This window comes from Lacerta agilis, chromosome 6 (genome assembly GCF_009819535.1).
Source record: "Lacerta agilis isolate rLacAgi1 chromosome 6, rLacAgi1.pri, whole genome shotgun sequence".
Taxonomy (NCBI): Eukaryota; Metazoa; Chordata; class Lepidosauria; order Squamata; family Lacertidae; genus Lacerta; species Lacerta agilis.
Window position 1 is genome coordinate 64,695,845 of NC_046317.1, and position 21,656 is coordinate 64,717,500.

At 46.8% G+C, this 21,656-nt stretch overlaps 1 protein-coding gene across 1 annotated transcript; it reads right to left on the minus strand.

Moving 5' to 3' along the window:
- On the minus strand, nt 1-21,359 carry SHISA4 (shisa family member 4). The gene is made up of 5 exons (XM_033153150.1): nt 21,219-21,359; nt 6,885-7,056; nt 5,044-5,177; nt 3,490-3,669; nt 1-1,902 (listed from the first exon to the last, which is right to left on the minus strand). The coding sequence occupies exons 1-5, from the start codon at nt 21,274-21,276 to the stop codon at nt 1,856-1,858; spliced, it is 591 nt and encodes a 196-aa protein (XP_033009041.1). The 5' UTR covers nt 21,277-21,359; the 3' UTR covers nt 1-1,855.
- Nucleotides 21,360-21,656: the final 297 nt, after the last annotated feature.

A 21,656-nucleotide genomic window follows, 5' to 3' on the forward strand; every position in this document is an offset into this window, starting at 1 on the left:
TTGCTTTATCAGTATTTACAAGTTTAATCCACATTTTAGCCAACATTTTGTGATGCCAACACTTGTCATTCCGACTATAACATGAGCTCGTGGTGGCGGCTGCTGCTCCCGGAAAATAGCAGGGCCATGCCCCCCACACAGTGGGAACAAGGCTTGACCTAGGGTAGGGGTGGGGAACCTGGGGTCCTCCAGATCACCCTTTCCCACCTTTTGATTCCCAGCTGGTTGGACTACAATTCCCCTCATTCCTGACCATTGGCTTTGGCTGATGGGAGTTGAAGTCCAGCAACATTTGGGGACCCAAGGTGAGGGCAGGCTGTTCTAGATGCTGCTAGACTACTGCTTCCATCACCCCTGCCTATTAGCCATGTTAGCTGGTGTTGATGGAGTCCAGCAGTGGGGGGCACAGGTTATTTATTTAAGCTATTTCTATATTGCCCCATACTTCAAATAAATATTTGCGAGGTTCTCCACCCTAGAGACAGAGGTCTGAGCTCTCTCCTGAGATGTACTCCCAGACAACGTTCTCGGCAGCCCAGCTCCATAAGACAGCAACACGCCATGTAAAGTTGTGCTCTGGTCTTGCAGTAAAGGTCACATGAATGGTGCATTTCCCCTCTTTACAATGGGCCCATTGGCCTCATCCGTTCCTAAGAGCCATGAGCTCATGGGGAACTGCTTCACTGCTGTGACATCAACAACAAAAATGTCCTTTTTCTTTTTTTCTTTTTTTGCACACAATGACTGCCTTTGTACCCTGACTGGTATATTGTGCCTTTGTTCCACACTCTTGCCTTGCTCCCTGTGCCATGATTCTACTCCAGAGAATTAAAATGTAGGAGTCGGTTTCCAACACTATCCGCTCCAAAGGTTGGCGTCAATGCATCAGGAGAGGGACATCACCCTGGACCTTGCATCCTCATCTCCACAGACCGAAGGTTGCTATCGTTTGAGAGGAAGGACTGGTTTAAGCCTGCAGGAGCAGATTGGTGAGCTGCTCAGCCAAGACACAAAGAGCCATGCAGCCAGAATACGGGCAAAGCTGCAGGGAGCACCAATAACTTCCTGGGGAAATGTGAAATAATGGCAACGCTGCAAAGAACCTCATTTAAAGTAGATGCTCTAACCTCCACCCACCCCTCAAAGGCCACAGACAAAGCTGAAGTGGGAAGGGTTTGGGTAAGGGATGCTGGACAAGTATCCAGGTTAGCTGTTTGTAAAAAAAAAAAAAAGAAGGGACACTGGGTGAGCAAGTTTAATGGCGTCTAAACAGCAACATGTGATATCAGGCTCCTGGGGTATTTGTGTATCCTCCCCACCCACCTTTTCCAAAGTTTCAGGAATTCCTTAAGAGACAAAACTTCAACCTGGGACCATGAACAGCAGGCGTTCATGTGCTTTGTCAGGGAACAGGGTGGACCGAAGTCCTTGTGTGAGATACAGACTGTTGCACTTTGCTCTCCGTTGCCACCTTGAGATGGTCACCTCCTCACTTCCCATCGAAGAGGCTCAGCTGCACAGTCGATGGAACAGTCAAGTGACACACGTGGCATTTGTGGCGGTCTTAACACATGCTCTTTCCTGAGCCCAGGTGGAAGGCAAGGAGGGCTAGGAGCTTCCCCCACAGTGACACAGGCAGGAATTGCAAGAATTGGGGGTGGCGGGTGCGCAGGCAAAGACGTAGAGAGCCATGATGCCTCCTACCATGCAGAGCAAAAGGTAACTAGTAGGGACACTGGCAAATGCTGAAGCTTGGGCTGGAGTTTCAGTGCAGCAGGAAACCCAATACAGGTTCTGTGGAAACGGCAGACCCAGAGAGAAAGGGCTCCTTTGGATAGTCTCTGCAAGGTCCTCCTCAGGAGCTGGGCTGTGAAGGCTGTGGTGGGATGTAGGGTGGGGGAGCTGCAGCAGAAAGAGAGGGGCAATCAGGCACTGAAGGTTAAAGTGAGACTAGCCTCATAGGGAGGGGTGGGTGTGTAAAGTAATCACTCAGCAGTTGCACACTGCACAGTGCACAAGGATAAGGGAGGTGTTATTCCCCCCCCCCCCCCACATCTCAGGAATAACCAGAAGTAGCTCTTGGGCCACATTCACACCACAGATTTAAAGCACTATGATACCATTTTAAAGAGTCACGGCTTCCCCTAAAGAACACTGGGAGCTGAAGTGTGCTGAGAGTTATGAGAAGACCCACATTCTGCCTCCAGAGCTACAATTCCCAGAGCTCTCTGTGAAGAGGAATTTATCGTTAAACCACCCAGGTAGCAGTGATGGCTAGTGCGCCCATTGGGACTGGTAAGACAGAAGGCAGAGAGGCAAGCAACACATGGAGCCTCAGCCAAGTACAGTCATACCTTGGAAGTTGAACGGAATCTATTTGACTTTCAAAATGTTTGGAAACCAAAGCGTGGCTTCTGATTGGCTGCAGGAAGCGCCTGCAGCCAATCTGAAGCTGCGGAAGCCCCATCAGACATTTGGATTCCAAAAATAGTTTGCAAACCGGAACGGTCACGTGCAGGTTTGTGGCATTTGGGAGCCAAATCTTTCGAGAACTAAGCTGTTCAAAAACCAAGGTACAACTGTAAAAGGTAAAGGGACCCCTGACCATTAGGTCCAGTCATGTCTGACTCTGGGGTTGCGGCACTCATCTCACGTTACTGGCTGAGGGAGCCGGCGTACAGCTTCTGGGTCATGTGGCCAGCATGACAAAGCCGCTTCTGGCGAACCAGAGCAGCGCACAGAAACGCCGTTTACCTTCCCGCCTGGAGCGGTACCTATTTATCTACTTGCACTTTTGACATTCTTTCAAACTGCTAGGTGGGCAGGAGCAGGGACCGAGCAATGGGAGCTCACCCCATCGCGGGTATTCGAACCACCGACCTTCTGATCAGCAAGCCCTAGGCTCTGTGGTTTAACCCACAGCACCACCCGCGTCCCAAGGTACGACTGTAGAGCCAACTAATTTGAGTTTCCCACCTCCCCATCCTCCTCCCTGCTGAGTTGGCAATGGCTGAAATGCAGCCTGTTCTACAGATGTAGGAGTCAATAGCAACCCTGATACTTGGGAGGAGACAGTGCCACCCCCTAGAATGAATGTAAGTTAAGAAGGCAGGCAGAGGCTGGCCAATGTTGGTAGAAGAGTTCACCATTCGCCCTGTTGGACCATCTTCCACTTCCCGGTAGTAACCTCTGTTCTGGAGATGTTGGTCTAGAACAGGCCGGCTAATCTCAGAAACCTGCAGAAGTTTCTGGACCACAATTCCTGTGATCCCTGAGTATTGTCCATGGTAGCTGGGGGAGATGGGAGTTTATGCCTAACAAAACCTGGAGGTTCCCAACATCAGCCCCCTTCTTTCCTCATTTGGTGGCTGAATGAAATGTAACACTTCAATTCCTAAGGCAGGTTCTCTATGCAGAAGGAGAGGATAAGACAAAGCTTTAACTAAGCCCCACTTGTCTTCAAGTCTAATTTCCCCCCTGCTTTCTTACCTGCAGGGTTGTAGTATGGTGGCCCAGGTGGGTATAGAGGATACTGTGCAGCTGGTGCTGTGGGAGGATAGGAAACAACTGGTGTGTAGCCAGGATGATATGGTGCTGGCCCAGCTTTGGGATCCATAGGGTAAGGCCCTGGAGGCTGGGCAGGGTAGCCAGAAAGTGGGATCTCTTGACCTGAGACAAAGGAAACAGACTCTGTGAGCATATGCTGGGCTGATGAGTCTACAAGTCAGGCATGGAAAACCTGTGGTGCTCTAGATGTGGTTGGCCTGCAGCTCCCTTCAACCCTTCACATTTGGCATGCTGGTTAGTGTTGATAGGACTTTGGAACCCAACATGTGAAGAGCCACAGATGCACCTCCATGTTTCCCCTAACTTGCTTTCCCCCCCTCTAAACTCAACAGCCCCAGACATTGTAACTTTTCCTTTTAGGGGAGGTGTTCTAGCCTCTGGTCTTTTGGGAGTCCGGTTCTGCAACTTTTTGAGCTGAACTGTATTGTTTCTTAAGTGCACAGATCAGAACTGTGCACAGTATTCTTAGTGTGGTCTCACCATGGATTTGTATTAAGGCATTACGATATCAGCAGGCTTGTTTTCAAACCCTTTCCTGAGCTTTCCTAACATAAAATTTACTATTATTATTTATTATTTTTATTATTATATATTATTATAAAAGTGGCATACTGAGCCAATGTTTGAGCTTTCCTGGTCAGTCACTTGCCGGCTCAGACCATATCGGTGAAAACATGAATGTAGGATGTTCATCATTTTACACACATTCTGGAGTTATTTGTTTTGGGGGACAAAGCTGTCCCATTTAATCCCCATAGCTTCATTTGCTGTTGTTTATGCTTTCACAGTCCACACATGCAAAGAAAAGCACAGGTAAGTGCCCCAATCTACTAATGCATGGGTCTACTCTTGCAGGTCAGTTGTCTTGATAAATATCCTTGCAGAAGAGGCTACATAGCACATTTAACTGGCCAACAAACACAGTATGCTATTGATGAACATCTCCAAGACAGAGAACATCAAGGCCTAAGCCAAATGTTCTGTAAGGATCTGCCTTGCTGGATCTGACCCAAGTTCCATTTAGTCTAACACTCTCTGTCTTCCACAGTAGCTAGTCAAATGCCACAGGAAAGATTCCCCATTGGAAAGCACATATGAACTGCAGAAGTCCTACTGCAAATATGAATGCATTTTATAGAAAATGGGCTGATCCCCAGCTGAAGCCCTCTCTGCGTGTTATATGCTGCATTATGAAACATGGATATGTCTTGTTATCCAGAGCAGGTTTAAAACCAAAGAAAAAAATTATTTGTTTTTGCTTTGCATGACCTTGCACATCCAATTGCTGCCTTAAGAAAAATAAAAATCATAAAACATTGATATTCTCAGACCTGCAGCTTACCAGAACACTTCCACAAAAGCATATAAACAGTATCTGCATAAGAATTTGCAGATCATGGAGATTCATATCATCTCTAGTCCTGAGCTACTTGTGAGAAAGAAGGTCTTGGCCCACATCACCAGGACTTCTCCTACCTTGATAGGGTGTCTGAAGGTGATGCCGTCGCTGGTACAAGTAGCAGCAGGAGCACAGGAAGCAGCAGACAATTGTGGCAACAATAGCCACAAAGAGAATCACAGCTGAAGCGATGCCAGCAATGGTTTTGGGGCTATAGGACACAGACAGAGGTGATAATTGAGCTGTGCATACAATAGCATCTGATACCAAACCAGACACCGGAGATTCCAGAAGAAGACTTGATTGAGGTAGAAACAAATGGGGTTTTCTTAATAATAACAGGAGGAAATTGTGTTGTCAATATAGATGAGCTAGTTGACAGATTACTTTTAGCTGTACTTAAAAAAAACACCCTCCCTCTACCCCATACCTTTAATTACATGATTAAGAATAACAGTTTCATGCATTAGCCTGCATTGAATGTGTGGTCAAATGCTTCCTCTTCTAGTTTTTAGCTACCCTGATTGTGGGTTAAATGGAATAAATAGTTAACTCACCAGGGCATCAACAGGAAGCCTTGATAAGCTAAATGGAAGCTGATGAGGGCAGAGTGGAAACCTACTGGATCCAACAACCTTTGGGGCAGACAATTTTAATATACAGGTATGTGTATAGAGAGACTATAGAAACTATGGCAGGAGTGGAGAACATGTTATAGTCAAAAGGTTACATTCCTCCCAGGGCACCCTTTGGAGGGAACAGGGCACATGCCATTGATGGACAGGGGCAGAGACAAAAAGTGGGTGGGGTCAGAGGCTAAAAATGGGTGGAGCAACCTTTGTATAGTAGGCTGCACTCCAGCCACACCAAAGCCAGAAGTTGCTCACACAGCTCCCCATCTTCAAGCCAGGTAATCCAGAGGTAATTCAAGGATATATTCCAGCTAGGCAGAAGTAGTTAAGGAGGACATGGAGCAGCTGAGGACCAGACAGAGAGGCCTGAAGGGCCACATTCAGCCCTTGGGCTTGAGGTTTTCCAACCCTGGAGTAGGAGATATACCATGAGGTTCACCTTCACTAGGGATTGATTTTACCTATAATATCCATTATTTCTAACTGAGGTATGAGCTCTGTACTTTATGCTCAAATCAGTGAGGTGTGTAGACCACAGTGTGTGTAAACATGCATGTGTCTGCAGTAGGGATGTGAAAAGGCAGTGTTTTTTGTTTTGCCCTGTATTCCCAGCATGCAGAACTGTTTCCATTCTGCTGCAGCTCACCTTCTGCCAAAAACAATGTTATTCATCTCGCAGTCCATTGTAGCAAATTTATGTAACTTACATCATTTATGTAAATTACCGGTACGTAAATTATGCCATTACCTTGTCACTGCATTACTCCACCCCGATCATTTCAATGCAAAGAGATGCAATGCAAATAGGGGGAGGGATGTAATTAATTGCGTATCGTTTGAGGGTGGAAAGCAGCAGCAGCAAATAACAATCATGTTCACTGGGTTGATGTCTGTTTTGGACATGGGGCAAATAAATGAACATTGGCAAATCCCACTTCCATTTCTGTTTTGTCAGAATTTTCCAACATCCTTTAGGGGCCATCTCCATGGTGAAAGCCATTCCCAACTGCACAGCAGGAATTTTGATTATAAAAACCACTCAGAGGAAATTCCCCTGCCCCCACACAGCCACTATTATGATCTGATCAAATTTGCAACCCCTCCATGGCTGCATATCAGGAACAAAAAGGAGTGGGGGATAATAAGAAGCCTGCTCACTTCTTTCCTCTTCAGCTCCATCTGGTTTAGCCTTTTCAAGTATTGAAGCACAACCTTGACCCTTTCTTCCTCTCTCTTTTTTTCTCCCAGCTCCTCCCTTTCTTGGCACACATCTTGCCTGTTCTTACCCAAATGCTATGCAGTGCTTTTGCTGCCGTTCAGTGAGGAGTTTCCTGAGGTCAATGCAGCAGTAACGCTGATAGCAGTCACCACAGCAGAAGGAAGGAAAATGGCAGTCGAAGCCGGGATGCCATGAGCCATTTCGGTCCATGTACCACTTGCAGTCCTCGTCGGCTGAGACTGTGGAGAGGTTGAATAAGTCATTTGTTAGTCTTTACCTGCCTCTGAGCATGTGCAGAGTACATTACCCTCACCACTTGTCAACTGCAGCCTGCCTGCTTCCCAACCCACATGCTTAGAATAAATGGCAGTGATGCCATATAACAGCACAACTTTATCACTGCTAGCATTCATATCAGGGGGAAAAAACCTATTTTCTTTCACCACTGGAATACAGCCTAAGGAGCGCACTAGAATGCAATCCAATAATACAAGATGCAGTCTTTGTAATCTAGCTATTCCCTGCTCAAGATCCACTTTTTTACAAGGACCATGATATCAGGATATACTGCACATCTTCCTCTAAATGCAGTATAAATTTCCTGTATGAATGCATACAAATGGAAAAGTTGTATCGCAATTCCATATCACAATTCTCTGTGATTGCTTCCAGAGGTGGACAATTTAGCAGCACCTAAACACTGCTTCTTGAAGTAGAACAGCAAATCTGTTTCCAAAATTCTAACACTCTTCAGCCGAGGGAACACTCTGCTTTTCCACAGCCCAAATGTTGGAGTGGGGCAATTTTCATTGGGACCATTATGTGTGAGGGAAGGGTTAAATACTTCCATTTCACTGCACTCCCAATCATGATTGCCTCTCCACCATGGAAATTAAGAGGTTAATGTGATGGTGAAAAGAGGTGAAACAGATGACAGAGAAGAAAATGACTAGGGCAATCTATGCAGGCCATAACTGGTCAAAACAACTACCCAGCAGGGCCATCTACACATGGGGAAATTATACAGCTGTTGTATAGAGAAGGCATCCTCAACCTTTGACCCTCCAGATGTTTTGGACTACAATTCCCATCATCCCTGACCACTGGTCCTGTTAGCTAGGGATCATGGGAGTTGTAGGCCAAAACATCTGGAGGGCTGCAGGTTGGGGGTGCCTGCTATAGAGCTTTTAAAAGTTGGATTTTAGGACTGCTGGGAGGGAATCAAACCAGAGGCTAAACAGAGAGAACATGAAAGAGGGGTGTTTTGTTCACCATGCAGATGCCTTCATAAAAAAAGTGACTAAAGCAGGCTATTTCACAGTAAATTCCGTACTAAAGTAAGAACAGCTGGATCACACTAAGTGAGACAGCAACACTTTTGAATTCTCTGTGGCTAAAGAATTCCCATAAATAGAAGTGGTGTGCAACATAATAGCTACCACCAAGGTTACTTTAGACCAAAAAGTTCCATTTCTTCTGAAAGGAGCTAGTAAAGATGTAGCAAACCAAGATAAAACGCATTTGAAAGTTTCCACTGAAGGCCTTTATTTAAATGAAGAAGGGATTATCCACACCCTCTATACATCGGCTGGGAGTCCTAAAATAGCTAACACTTAATCTTCATCCAGTTTCTAATCCAATCAAAGCCAAACTGTATCACCTATCAAGTTACAGGTGGGTAGCCGTGTTGGTCTGCCATAGTCGAAACAAAATAGAAAATTCTTTCCAGTAGCACCTTAGAGACCAACTGAGTTTGTTCTTGGTATGAGCTTTCGTGTGCATGCACACTTCTTCAGATACACTGAAACAGAAGTCACCAGATCCTTAAATATAGTGAGGGAGTGGGGAGGGGTATTACTCAGAAGGGTGGTGGGAATGGGTGATCAGCTGATAGGTGTGGAAAACCTGTTGACGACTCTTAACACCTATCAAGTGATCATCAAGAGTCCTAATGTTAGTAGTGTCCTTCTCAATAAATGCGCTAAACCTCACATGAACTCCTCTCCTTTGTAAACCAGGTAAAGGTAATAGTCTTTACTCCACACTGGAGAGGAGCCCCATCTGATGAAGCATTTGGGCCCAATGGCAAAGCTTCAAAGTGACAAGTGAGGTGGGCAGCTGGGCAAGGAGACCCGGGCAGGCTATTCTCTTCAATTTGCTATTCTCTCTGTAACAAATCCCAAGCTCCAAAGCAAATAAGCGTAACAAACCATAATATCAGAGATGAAGCAAGGATGTCAGGCCTATTCAGTGTATTGTACAGAATGTCAGAAGTATGACTGTCTGCCTGCTGGACAGAAGTTGTGGGTGCTCAATGCAATGAGCTCCTGGCCTCGAGGTAACACGTTTGTTGTTCTAGAGTAGAGTTCTCCCAATGGGGATATGTAAGAAATTTGTGGCACACTTTCGCCCTCTTCACTCTTTCAATTCCTACTTCAATTCCCTTCTCCTTTTCCCTCGGAAGCAGAAACAATTAACCAGACAGCCTCCAATTAAGATACATGTCCTGAGCAAGAGAAGCAACAGATCACTGGGACCATCCAATTGAAGCCAAATGTTGGAAGTATAGAGACAGCGCATAGTTAAACGTACACTGTTGAAAGGTGTTACGATGGCCACCAGTTTGGATGGTTTTAAAAGAAGATAAGACAAATTCATGCAGACAAGTCTATAGCAATGCTCGCTAGACATTATGGATATCAGAAGGAGTGTGCTTTGGCATACCAGTTGCTGATAATTGCAAGTGGGGGGGAAGAGTGCAATAGACTAGATGGGGCCTTGGCCTGATCCAGCAGGCTCTTCTTTTATTCTTTTCATGGGCTGTATTAACTCATTGTCGCCCCTTATCTGCAGTTGAACAAAACGTAGAATAAAACTATTTTTCCTGTTTTCCAGACAACATGGTGCACATGCAGCCATTCTGCTTTTAAAATAAATAGACGAGGGGGCAGGTGCTGAAGTCACATGCATGTCCTTCCTTCTTGGAAATGTAGATGAGCATGCATATATAAAGCCTGTCGCAGGCGAGAAAAATCAGGCACACATAGATCATATTACATCAGACCTGGCCGTGAGTCAGGGCAGCAGGGGAACAGGAAACTGAAACTCCTCCGCTCTTTAAGACATGTAGACTGGGCAGCTGCCGTGGTTTTATATTGCCACCTAGAGTATCATGTTTTGGGAGTTCATACTCACGCTCCAAGTCCCCATCTCTTCCAAATGTAATCTCCACATATGGAACATGATAAGCTGCCTTGGAATGGATGGCTCTATACACACAGCGCGGCTTTGATTCATGAAACCTGCCTTATCCAGCCAGGTCCAGCTCCTTACTCAGGAATCCCATCCTCCTGCCATTCTGCCTGTGACCTTTGGGCCATAGCAACTGCCATAAGCTCTCAAATCTTTTAGGAAGCTGTATCGATGCACTAGGTAAGAATAGAGCATGCAGGGTCTGCTTGTGTTTTAGCAGTGAGGAAACTAGGCTAGTATTTTTTTGGCAATGATGGGGCAAATGGGCAAATCCATCTAATTCAAGCTTATTTCAATGCCATCATAATGACCTGCACTTAAACCATAAGTTATTTTAATACATTTTGTTTTCAAACTATGCTGAACTTCTGAAGAAACTGTCATAACCATCTGTCGTACACAAGCTATTTTATTTCTTTGAATATTTTGTCCTTCCAGCAAGAAGCTCCAGATGATGTGCATGATACTTACCGCTGCCACTATATTCTGACAACCATCCTGTGGGACAGGTTAAGTTACAACATCACACAGTCAGCTTCATGCCCAAGTGGAGATCTGAACCAGCCCCAGGGGCGTCGCTAGGGGGGGGCGCTGGGGGCGGTACGCCCCCGAGCGACAGGGGCCACAAGCGGCGGGTGGGGGCGACAAGCAGCGGGTGGGGGCGACAAGCGGCGCCCCTCCCGCCACTCCCCAGGCAACGCCGGTCACCCCGGGAGCAGCAGCGCTGCACGGATGGGGTGCTCCCTCGGCCGTGCGCTGTTGCTCCCGGGGCGACAGGAGCGAGCGGCGGCGCATGGGGGTGACAAGCGGCAGCCCCTCCCGCCATTCCCAAGCGCTGCCGCTCCCTCCGTCACCCCAGGAGCAACAGCGCACGGCCGAGGGAGCACCCCGTCCGTGCAGCGCTGCTGCTCCCAGGGTGACCGGCAGCGTGGGGAGTGGCAGGAGGGGCCGGCGCTTGTCAGCCCCACGCGCTGCCGCTGGCTCCGTCCCCCCAGGAGCAGCAGCGCACGGTGTGTGCGGTGCTGCTGCTCCTGGGGCAACGGAGCGAACAGCGGCACGTGGGGGTGACAAGAGGCAGCCCCTCCCACCATTCCCACGCGCTGCCGCTCCATCCGTCACCCTGGGAGCGGCAGCGCACGGCCCGACGACGGAGTGCGCCTGCGCGCGCAGGCGCACTCTGTCATCGGATCGCCGCTTCCACAGCCTCCTTTTGAGCCGGAGAGCTTAAAAGCGAGCTCTTCGGCTTAAAAGAGGGCTGCAGAAGCGGCGCCGGCACCCCCGGAAACGCCCTGGGGGCGGAGCGTCATGACGTCACAATGTGATGTCACGACGCCCCGCCCCCGGGGCGTTTCCTTTGCCGCCCCGGGTACCGCGGAGCCTTACTCCGCCACTGACCAGCCCTAGTACAAAACACTAACCACTACACAGCACTATACGGTATTTTATGACAAATGTTAGTCCCTTCAACATCTGCAATTCTAAAAGCAGCCCCTCCCCAACATGCAAGCAATTCCCTTACAGAGAAGGTGTATTCTCACCACTCCACAGAATCTAGAAATGTGTTTGTAATCTCTGGCAGTAAATACAAGTTTAAGGCAAATCTCAAAAGTAATGATCTGATGATAACCCAATAAATACTATTCCCATCCAGTGACTTCTGTCTTTGTACTTTTGTCTTTCCAGGCTGTGATGCTTTATGGTTTACATTTTTTATTTGTTTTCTTCCTTTTTGTTATGTTTGCACTTTTCTCTTCGTAATGAATCAATAAAATATATATACATTTTAATAAATACAGTGACTTCCCTTTATCTGGGGTGTGCTCAGTGTCCCCTCAGTCCATGGGAACTGTGTTTATTATTTATGAACATATTTTGCATTTCTATTATTACTGTTATTATTGTTGTTGTTATTGTTGTTATTTTATTACCCGCCCTTCACCCTAAGGCACGTAATTAGCACTACCCTCTCAGTCAACAATAAATGTTAAAATCATTTTTTAAAAGTGCCCTAGAAGATAAACAGAAAGAAACTTGCCCTACAAAATTAAACAATTACATAAAACCAGGTGCAGCAAAACATATATGAAAACAACAGAGTTAAAAATACAAAAAATCTTTAAGTAATCTCAAAATGCCTGGAAAACAATAAAACAAAATAGACAAACATGACCTAGATGCCACGCGAGATTCGAGGGTGTTTCACAATTGGGATGCCATTGCTGAAAAGGCCCTTTCTCTGACAGTCCCCACTGTACCACCCACAATACAGACCGACTGAGAAACATTAGCCAGAAGTTGCATGGCTTTGTGGGTTAAGAAAGTTGAAAAACAGCCAAGAGACCACAGAACTACAGGGCTGACAGACACCTAAAGGTCATAGCCACCTGGTCAAAAAAACAGAAATGGAAATATACTGGGTCTCAGGAACAGTGGTGTAGGAAGGGAGGGGAGTAGGGGGTGGGGTGCCCCAGGTTCCAGGAGATGGGGGGTGACACTCGGCAGCCCCTCCCCAAACCGAGCCCCACCGCCCAGCACCCCATCCATGCTGCTTTATGGATGGACGGGGCAGCCCCACGAGCCACCGTTCACTCAGCGGCTCGCCCAGTCACCGCAGGAGCAGCAGCGCCGGCCCGAATGAACTGCCTATGCCCGGATTTCTGGGCATGCACAGTTCATCCAGGCCGGTGCTGCTGCTCCCGCGGTGACCGAACAAGCCGCCGAGTGAGCAGCAGCTCGTGGGGCTGCCCCGCCCATGCTGCTTTACAGACAGGGCAGCCCCACGAGCTGCCGCTCAGTTGGCAGCTCGTCTGGTCGCCGCAGGAGCAGCAGTGCATCCGATGTGCGTTGTCACGTCACAACGCCCCGCACCCAGGGGGGTGCCTCTGCACTGCCGCCCCGGGTGGCCAAGAGGCTTCCTCTGTGCCTGCTCAGGAAAGACAATCTCATCAAGGGTCCATATTTGCTGTGCTCACTCACTGAACCAGGACTAGCAGCCAGAATAGGCAATATCTGTGCTTGTTTGTTTGTAGAAGGAACAGCTGCACCTCCCTTTCTCTCTCTCTCTGCAGACCACAACATCACTCTTTCCCCTGGCACTGGAAGCCCAGAAAAGAGAAAAGGTTGTGCATAGCCGCCATTAACACTCTCATATTACTTCTTCTATAGGGTTGAGGCATGCAGTAGGAATAGCTCTGCAGTGACGGGATGGAGAGGTAGAAAAGTAAGCTAATACAAACGTAGCCTTCTAACATGTAAGCTATCCATCTGTAGGAAGATTTGGACATCAGAAAGGAATTTCTTCAGTGTCTTCCAGCCAGAAATCTGAATCATATACCTCCCTGTCTATTTCAATATGATCTTAGAGATGCTTGTACAACAGACTTGGTTTTGGCTAGATAGTCAATTTACTGAGTTTAATCACTCTTTAGTATTTTGTGCAGAGATATTGCCAAGCATGGAAAAAGCATTCTTGTAACAGAGCTTGAATAATTAACGTTTCTGGCACCAACTCCTTTAGTGCAGTAAAAACATCTCTTTCTTATACAAAACTGGAAAAAAGGAACCACCACTCTCCTAGGATTATCGGGGTCATAAGCAACACTGATCCAAGACAGAAACAAATGTCTATAGAAAGATAAGTGTAGGTATGGACATTTTTAACAGAAGCATCTAGCCAGATCCACTCAGAGGTTTTTCAGAATAAAAAGGTCTTCACCAGCCACTCAAAGGCTAAGACAGATCCAATCAACTTGATAAGAAATGCTGCTTCTACAGCTTGCAGATCACAAGTGCACAGAATGTGGGGGGGGGGGAGTAGGAATCTCAATATGGAAGTTGCCCCATGTTGACTCTGAAGCAATACTTCACAGTACTGTACCTGGTCATTAAAGTGGTACCACAGATGGTACCATGGACAGCACCACCAAGATGCACAATTGGATGCAAGAAACTCACATTAAACCTAATATAGTGGTACCTCGGTTTTCGAACTTAATTCATTCAGGAGGTCTGTTCTTAAACCAAAACTGTTCTTAACCTGAGGTGCGCTTTTGCTAATGGGGCCTCCCGTTGCCGCCGCACCACCAGCAGATTTCCATTCTCATCCTGGGGCAAAGTTCGCAACCCAAGGTACTACTTCCGGGTTAGTGGAGTTTGTAAGCCAAAGTGTTTGTAACTCTAGGTACCACTGTACTGAGGTAATGAGCAAGGGACCCTGGCAATCATTATATGATTGACAGATGAATGGATAGATAAATTCAACCAAACTCATGACAGTGGCAACCTTCTTAAGGCAATTCAGCACTTGACCTCTTACAAGGCTTCTGTCATGAGCCATGATCTCAAATGTCATATTTCTGCTCAGTCTCCCCCTTAGAAGCATAGACTGGTAGAGTTGGGAGGGATCACAAGGGTCATCTAGTCCAACTCCCTGCCATGCAGGGATCTCTTGCCCGATGTGGGACTTGAACCACAACACTGACATTAAAAGTTTCATGCTCTACCGACAGATATCTGCCTTCTTCCATGCCCCCCCCCTGCTTTATTTTTCCTCCCTTGCTGTCAGGATTTCCCTACCTTTAAGGGTTCCCAGACTTCATTCTTCCAGCTTCCACCCCCCCCCCCAGCAATTTTTCATTCAGCCTTTCACATTTAGCTTGCTACAAAAGAATCCACTCTTGTTACCGTAAGTAGATTCATTTCTCCTACTGTCTCCACCATGGGATTATCTTGTCTCCCTTTGATGAATACTTGTCTGATATACATCTTCATTATCCTCAATTAAAGCATTTAGCTCTGAAGCCACCAACTCCCTCCCCCCCCCACACACACACCAACAGCAAGTGAATACATCCTTGATCCTCTAAGAAGGTGACAAGGAGCAGTTCAGCTGCAAGAACATAGACATCATTTAATGACTAGAAGTCTCTTATCTTCCAGATAGTTTTGGACAACACAAAGTATCTGTTTTTCAAGACTTCCAAGTTTTTGTTCTGGTTGTTCCTTCTCTTTCAATTTTTTTTCCCGGGGGGGGGGGGTGTTGCTACAGATAATGAGGGGGAAAAATAAACCGTTTTTTTCGGGGGGGGGGGTGTTGCTACAGATAATGAGGGGGGAAATAAACCGATATCAAAACAAAACAAAACAGAAAACCCAGACAACCGATCTGCAGACAGGACTCTATGAATTGCAAACAGATATGCTGTATGTACTTTTGTTATCCAAGAAAATCTTTTAATAAAAGCAATTTTTGTTAAAAACAGAAAACCCACACAAGTGGCACTGCATTGTACATATAATTCCAGAGGCTGAGTTCTTTTAACCAGCTTTTAAATGTATATGACAGGGGGGGGGATCTCAAATCTATAACTTCTATGCAGTATTTCAAATAGTTATTTGGCAAGGAAAAGATGGAACAGCTACTTTTGAAATCTGGGATAGTGAATAGAAGAAGAATGTTTGCTTTAGAAAAAAATACAGTTCTAATGAAAGATTACACTGAACCCACTCAAGACTCCTGCTTTTGTGTGCTGGTGATAGGGGTGGTATGTTTCTGTGAAAAGCAGTCGCAAGAGAAGAGGGTGGGCAGCTGCTTCCTCCTCTTGCCTGTTTATCAGTAAGTAAGCCCCTGCTGTCCAAACTGCTTTTCTACCCAAGAAAGGAAAAAATATATAGGTATCACAGATGAAAAAGCAGTCAAGAAAGTAATTTTGAACAGTAAAATGGCCATGGTTAAAGAGACCCTTCTACTCTTGATCACAGCCTTCCATGGCTGATTTGATTTTTAAAGGAAGAGGCTATCACTGATCCAGATGTTGCTGGACTACAATTCCCATCATTCCTGACAGCCAGATATGGTAGGAGTTGATGGGAGTTGGAGTCCAACAACAACTGGAGGATCATAGGCTCTCCATCCTGTCTGGTATACACCCCCCACCTGCACACTCCTTTTGCTCTATAAATTAGGTTTTCACCCCCTCCTTTTTGTGCAATGAGGAGAGCCCCTGGTTTCAACTGATTGGTCTGCCACCATTATGTGTAGTTTGAGCCTCAGTTACATAGATTTGTGGCTCACATTTTCTCCTACCACACTGACTTGCTCTTGCCAGAACCTTTCCTTGATTGATACACACACACACACACACACACACACACACACACTTTGCAGCTGCATTTTGTGTTTAAATATGTTGGGAATAGCGGCTTAACTTTTCTGTGTGTTTTTAATTGTCTCAAATTGAAAACTCATTTGAAAACTTTTTTTAAGCTCAAGCGTTGGGAAGAGACTGTGGGTGGAGCTCAATTCAATGTAGCACTTATAAAGGAAAGAAGGTTTACTCACACAGTGGGACATTCCCCCCCCCCTACACAACCCCTAAATCTGTTCAGGGATTCCCCCCACACACACACACAACCCTCCAGAGAAGATTTAGGGGGCACAGGGAATAGAAAAGGGGGAAAATCCCACTGCATGAGCAGACCTCATTCAATGCATGCAATGCCTCTGTTGAATTCCACCCTATATCTAGATCTAAGGCAGAGTCATCTGACTTGGGATAGATCTTAGATTACTCCTCTACTGAACAAAACTACTGCCACATACCAAACACAACAGACTGTTACAAAAAGAGCCCCTAACCCTCCATCTGCCAAAGCACTAGAGAGGTTTTTCTGCCCAATAAGCACTGTAGCTTCAAGAATAAAGGGCTTTCCTTCTCCTCAGTAGAAAAACAGGACAAATAAACATTGGGGTGCAAGAAAAAGCAGCTTTCTTCTGTCTCTAGGAACTGTTATGGAAGTAAATAAAGAAGCTGGGTAGAAGTCAGTGTCTGAAATCAGCAGGAAAATTGTGACTTACTAGTAAGTGAGTTTGGTGGTTGGACGGTAAATAAAAATGGTAAAGGACTCCTGGACGGTTAAGTCCAGTCAAAGGCGACTATGGGGTGCAGTGCTCATCTCAATTCAGGCCAAAGGAGCCAGCGTTTGTCCACAGACAGCTTTCCAGGTCATGTGGGCAGCCTGACTAAACCGCTACTGGTGCAATGGAACACCATGACGGAAACTAGAGCGCATGGAAAAGCTGTTTATCTTTCTGCCACAGAGGTACCTATTTATCTACTTGCACTGGTGTGCCTTCCAACTGCTATGTTGGCAGAAGCTGGGACAGAGCAACGGGAGCTCACCCCGTCGCATGGATTCAAACCGCTGATCTTCCAATCTGCAAGCGCAAGAGACTCAGTGGTTTAGACCACAGAGTCCAGTGGTTTGGACTAGGACTCGGGAGATCAGGGTTCAAATTTCCATTTATGAGGCTCACTGGGGGACCTTGAGCCAGAGTTGTTGTGAGGTTGAAATGGGATGGGGAAGAACCCTTAATTCCTTGGAGGAGAGTTGGGATATAAATGTAACAAACAAGTAATAACTCTAACGGGTATGTTAAGGGATAAGTAATCTATATTAAGTTAATTTGAGACAGCAGTCTGGGACAGCACTCTGGGGAGAGACCATTTTTCAGGATTCAGGAATCAATTCTGTATCTCTCTCTTGTAAATATCATTGCTGACATTTACTTTGTTAATCACAGGCCCATCGTAGTTATCAGCACAATTTTGAAAACGGCACCCCACAAGAGAGACAGAGTTTATAGATTTCATACAGAACATGCAGAAATATATTTGAGGCTCTCTAGTACTACTTGTTCCATATACCAATAGTTGTTACTGTAGGATAAAATGTGTAAAAGAAACAACAAATGCATTCCTGCTGATATAGGCTTTCCATTTGCTTTCGATTTAAGGAAAAACAACTACATGCAAATTATTGGAGGGGCCTTAGTTCAGTAACAGAGCACACAACTGGTACATAGAAAGCCTCATCAACCCCTGGCACCTCCAGTTAAGGAGAAATACTTCTGCCTTAATACAGCGAAGAGCTGCAACCAGTCAGAATAGACAGCATTGGGGTCATAGGAGCCAATTCCTAGGGGCCGTGGGGGCTTCAGCCCCCACAATAAAATATTTTAGGGAGCCAGGTCCCTGCAAAGTTGATGGGCATTCCCATTCAAATGGTGTGTCTGCATTGTGTCATGTGATCGATTCATGTGGGGCTTACCTGGGCCCCCACAATATTTTATTCAAGTTGGCACCCCTGATTGAGGTAGATGGCCCAGTGTTCTGAATAAGGCAGCTTCATATGGTCACAGAGGTGCCTAATATGAAAATGCTCAGCGTTTCAAGCATACAAAAGTACACTTAGTATGTTTCACTCCCAGTTCTTCCATGACATCTAACATGTTAGCTTTTCATAAGATTTCAATGTGGGTCCCCAACTTCTACATTCTGAAGTGGTAGATTCCTATGTGGTAAGTAGCACTGGGAAGGGCCCTAGCTCAGCAGTTCAGAGTCTGATTTGCAAGCAGAAGGTCCCCCAGGTTCAATCCCTGGCATCTCCAAGTAGGGCTGAGAGACACCCTCCCAAGTCTGAAACTAAGAGAGTTGCTGCCAGTCAGTGTAGACAATACTGAGCCAGATGAACCAGTGGTCTGACTCAGTATATGGCTGTTTCCTGTGTCACAATTTTTTTCCTGAGTATTTGAATCAGCTCTGCAAACCTCATACTGCAAAGCAACAAAAGAGCATTGGCAATTACACCCTGGTTCTTTCTATACTATAGTCAGATAACCCTGCTTTTGGGGAAAATATAAAGGAATTATTGAGAGAATCAGACAGTAGCATGTTCAGTTGCCAGGGATAAGTTACTGCATGCACTGAAGTCAATGCATAAATCCACATTTCTAAAAAAAGAAAGAAAGGCAGAGTTATTTTTGAAACTCACACTGAATAAGACATTTAATTCTCTTGGTCCCCTCTAATTACAGGTTTAACATCCTTCCTTAGCCACAGACAAAAATTACCCACAAAGAACTCAATGGGGACGTGGCAGGAAATGGAAAAATGGTTCAGCAGGTAGGCGTTGGTATGTGCATTTTCACTGGCTTCCAAGAGATGCCCAAGATGCAGCAACAGAGTGCATGGACTGATGGCAGTGATCACAATACCTACAAAGTGCAAATACCATTGAATGTTTTTCCCTGCACTAACTCCACTGAATTGAATACTCACATTCTTGCACGGCTCCCATTCACTTCAATGGAGCACACTCATAAATTTTCCTTGTTTAGTATGGCAAGTTTCTTATATTTGACTCTTTTCTGGCGCCTGAAACCAATCCATGAATTTTACTTGTTTACTTGGGAAGATTATACACCGTATACCACTTAATATTCCTGACAGTGAGAGCTGGTCGGCAGTGGAATTTGCTACCAAGGAGTGTGGTGGAGTCTCCTTCTTTGGAGGTCTTTAAGCAGAGGCTTGACAGCCATCTGTCAGGAATGCTTTGATGGTGTTTCCTGCTTGGCAGGGGGTTGGACTGGATGGCCCTTGTGGTCTCTTCCAACTCTATCATTCTATGATTCATGTTGAATAAAAAAGGGGGCTGTAATTCACTGGTAGAGCATTTGCTGTGCATGCAGAAGGTGCCTAGCTCAATCCCTGGCATCTCCAGGTAGGATTGGGAATGTCTGATGTCCTGGAGATCCACAGTGTGGATGATGCTGAGCAAGATGGACCAAAGTTCTGGCTTGGTATAATGAAGCTTCTTAATATATCTAAAAGTGGTTTAAGATCCTCATTTAAAAAATAAATAAATGAAAATTACTAATTGAGGGAATACATAGTTTTAAGCCAAAACTCTAAGACGATTTAGTAGATTCCTGTTGGGTTTGTTTCATAGAATCATAGAATCATAGAGTTGGAAGAGACCACAAGGGCCATCCAGTCCAACCCATATGGTCAAGGACCAGTTTGGGCATGATACTCTCCATAGGGTGTCTGCCTCCATAGGAATAAATCCAGATAAATTCTACAGAGGCAAACATCACATCACAAATAGGAACATAAGAAGAGCTGTGCTGGATCAGACCAAAGGCCCATCAAGTCCAGCATGGGGCCAGCCATATGCTTATTGGATGTCCACAAGCAGGACATGAGTGCATTGTGATAGCCCTTTCCCCAGGGCTCTAATTCTGCAGCAAGTGAGTTTCAGAGGCATATTGCTTCTGACAATGGAGGCAATAGATAGTCATCATTAGTAGCCATTGAGGGCCCTGTTGTTGTTGTTTTTTAGTCGTTTAGTTTTGTCCGACTCTTTGTGACCCCATGGACCAGAGCACGCCAGGCACTCCTGTCTTCCACTGCCTCCCGCAGTTTGGTCAGACTCATGTTGGTAGCTTCGAGAACACTGTCTGACCCAGTGGATAGGGCCCAATTGACGGCCCTATCCACTATCTATTGTTCCTCTAGTCCCCCTTTTAAAACCGTCCAGGTTGGTGGCCATCACCACATCTACCTGTAACCAATTCCAGTTTTAACTACCTGCGCTTTCAAAAAGCGCTTCCTCTCTGTCCTGAATCTCCCACCACCCAGCTTCCTATATACTCGAGAGGGTTAGGAAACTTCTCTCGATCCACTTTCTCTCCACACCATGAATAATTCATACACACCTCTGGTTAGCTGAAGTCTAAGACGTAACTCACAAGGCAGAAACCCTTGAGAAATATATGGGGTGGGGGCAGCTCTCAATTCACAAGCAAGCAAAGGGCGCACAGACAGAGCCACCACGTGGGGATCCGCTGGGATCGAGGCTTCCTACCAACTAATGAGAGCTGTGTGAGGGCCCCCGGGCTTCTTTAACCTGGTCGCGATATAGGCATTTTGCACATGCTCAGAGGCGTGGCTTCTCAGGTTGAAAACAACAACAACCTGGGGAACAACTTGCCCCGGGTTCAAATTCCGGGAAAGAAACAGGCCTCCCCCCCCTTCTCCAAGCAGAGGCGCGCCCAGACCCGTGAGTCCATGACCCATTATTTCCAGGGGGCGGCAGGATAAGGCAGGGCTTTGACTCCACAGGTCGGGCCCGAAGCAGGCGCGCCACTCAGCGCCCCGTTGCTCTCCTCGGGCGGGAGGAGGAGAAGGGCACCTCGGGCGGGGCAGCGAAGCCCTGGGGCGGCCCATCCTGCCCCCCCCCACCACCACCTTGCCCGGGCGCCCCTTGCCTTCCCTTCCCCTCGCTTCTCTCGCCTCCACCGCCTCACCGAAGGTTGCAGCAGCCAGACTGCAGAGCACCATCGCCGCCAGGCCCCAGGCTCCCATCGCTGCAGCTCCCGACGGCTCAGACCAGCTCGGCGCGCCCCAGGGCGACGCTGCGGGAGAGGGCGGGAGCCGAGAAACCGGATCCTAGCGGGGGGGGGCGGGAGGCGACGCCTCCTCCTCCTCCTCCTCCTCTTCTCCCGGGAAGGGCGGAGAGCCTCACCCTGGAACCTGGAGGAAGCCGCCCCCACTGGCGAGCACCACTACCGGCCTTTGGGAGCCAGACGCGGTGCTTCTCCTTGGCGCCGCTGGTGGCGGGGGGTGAGATCGGGAAGGGAAAGAAGGACTAGTCTCCTCGGCAGCGAAAGGCTGGGAATCGTTCGGGAGAGGTTGGAAACTGGCGGGCTTTTCGAGCCCCACGTTTTGCTAGGTATGCGGGAGAA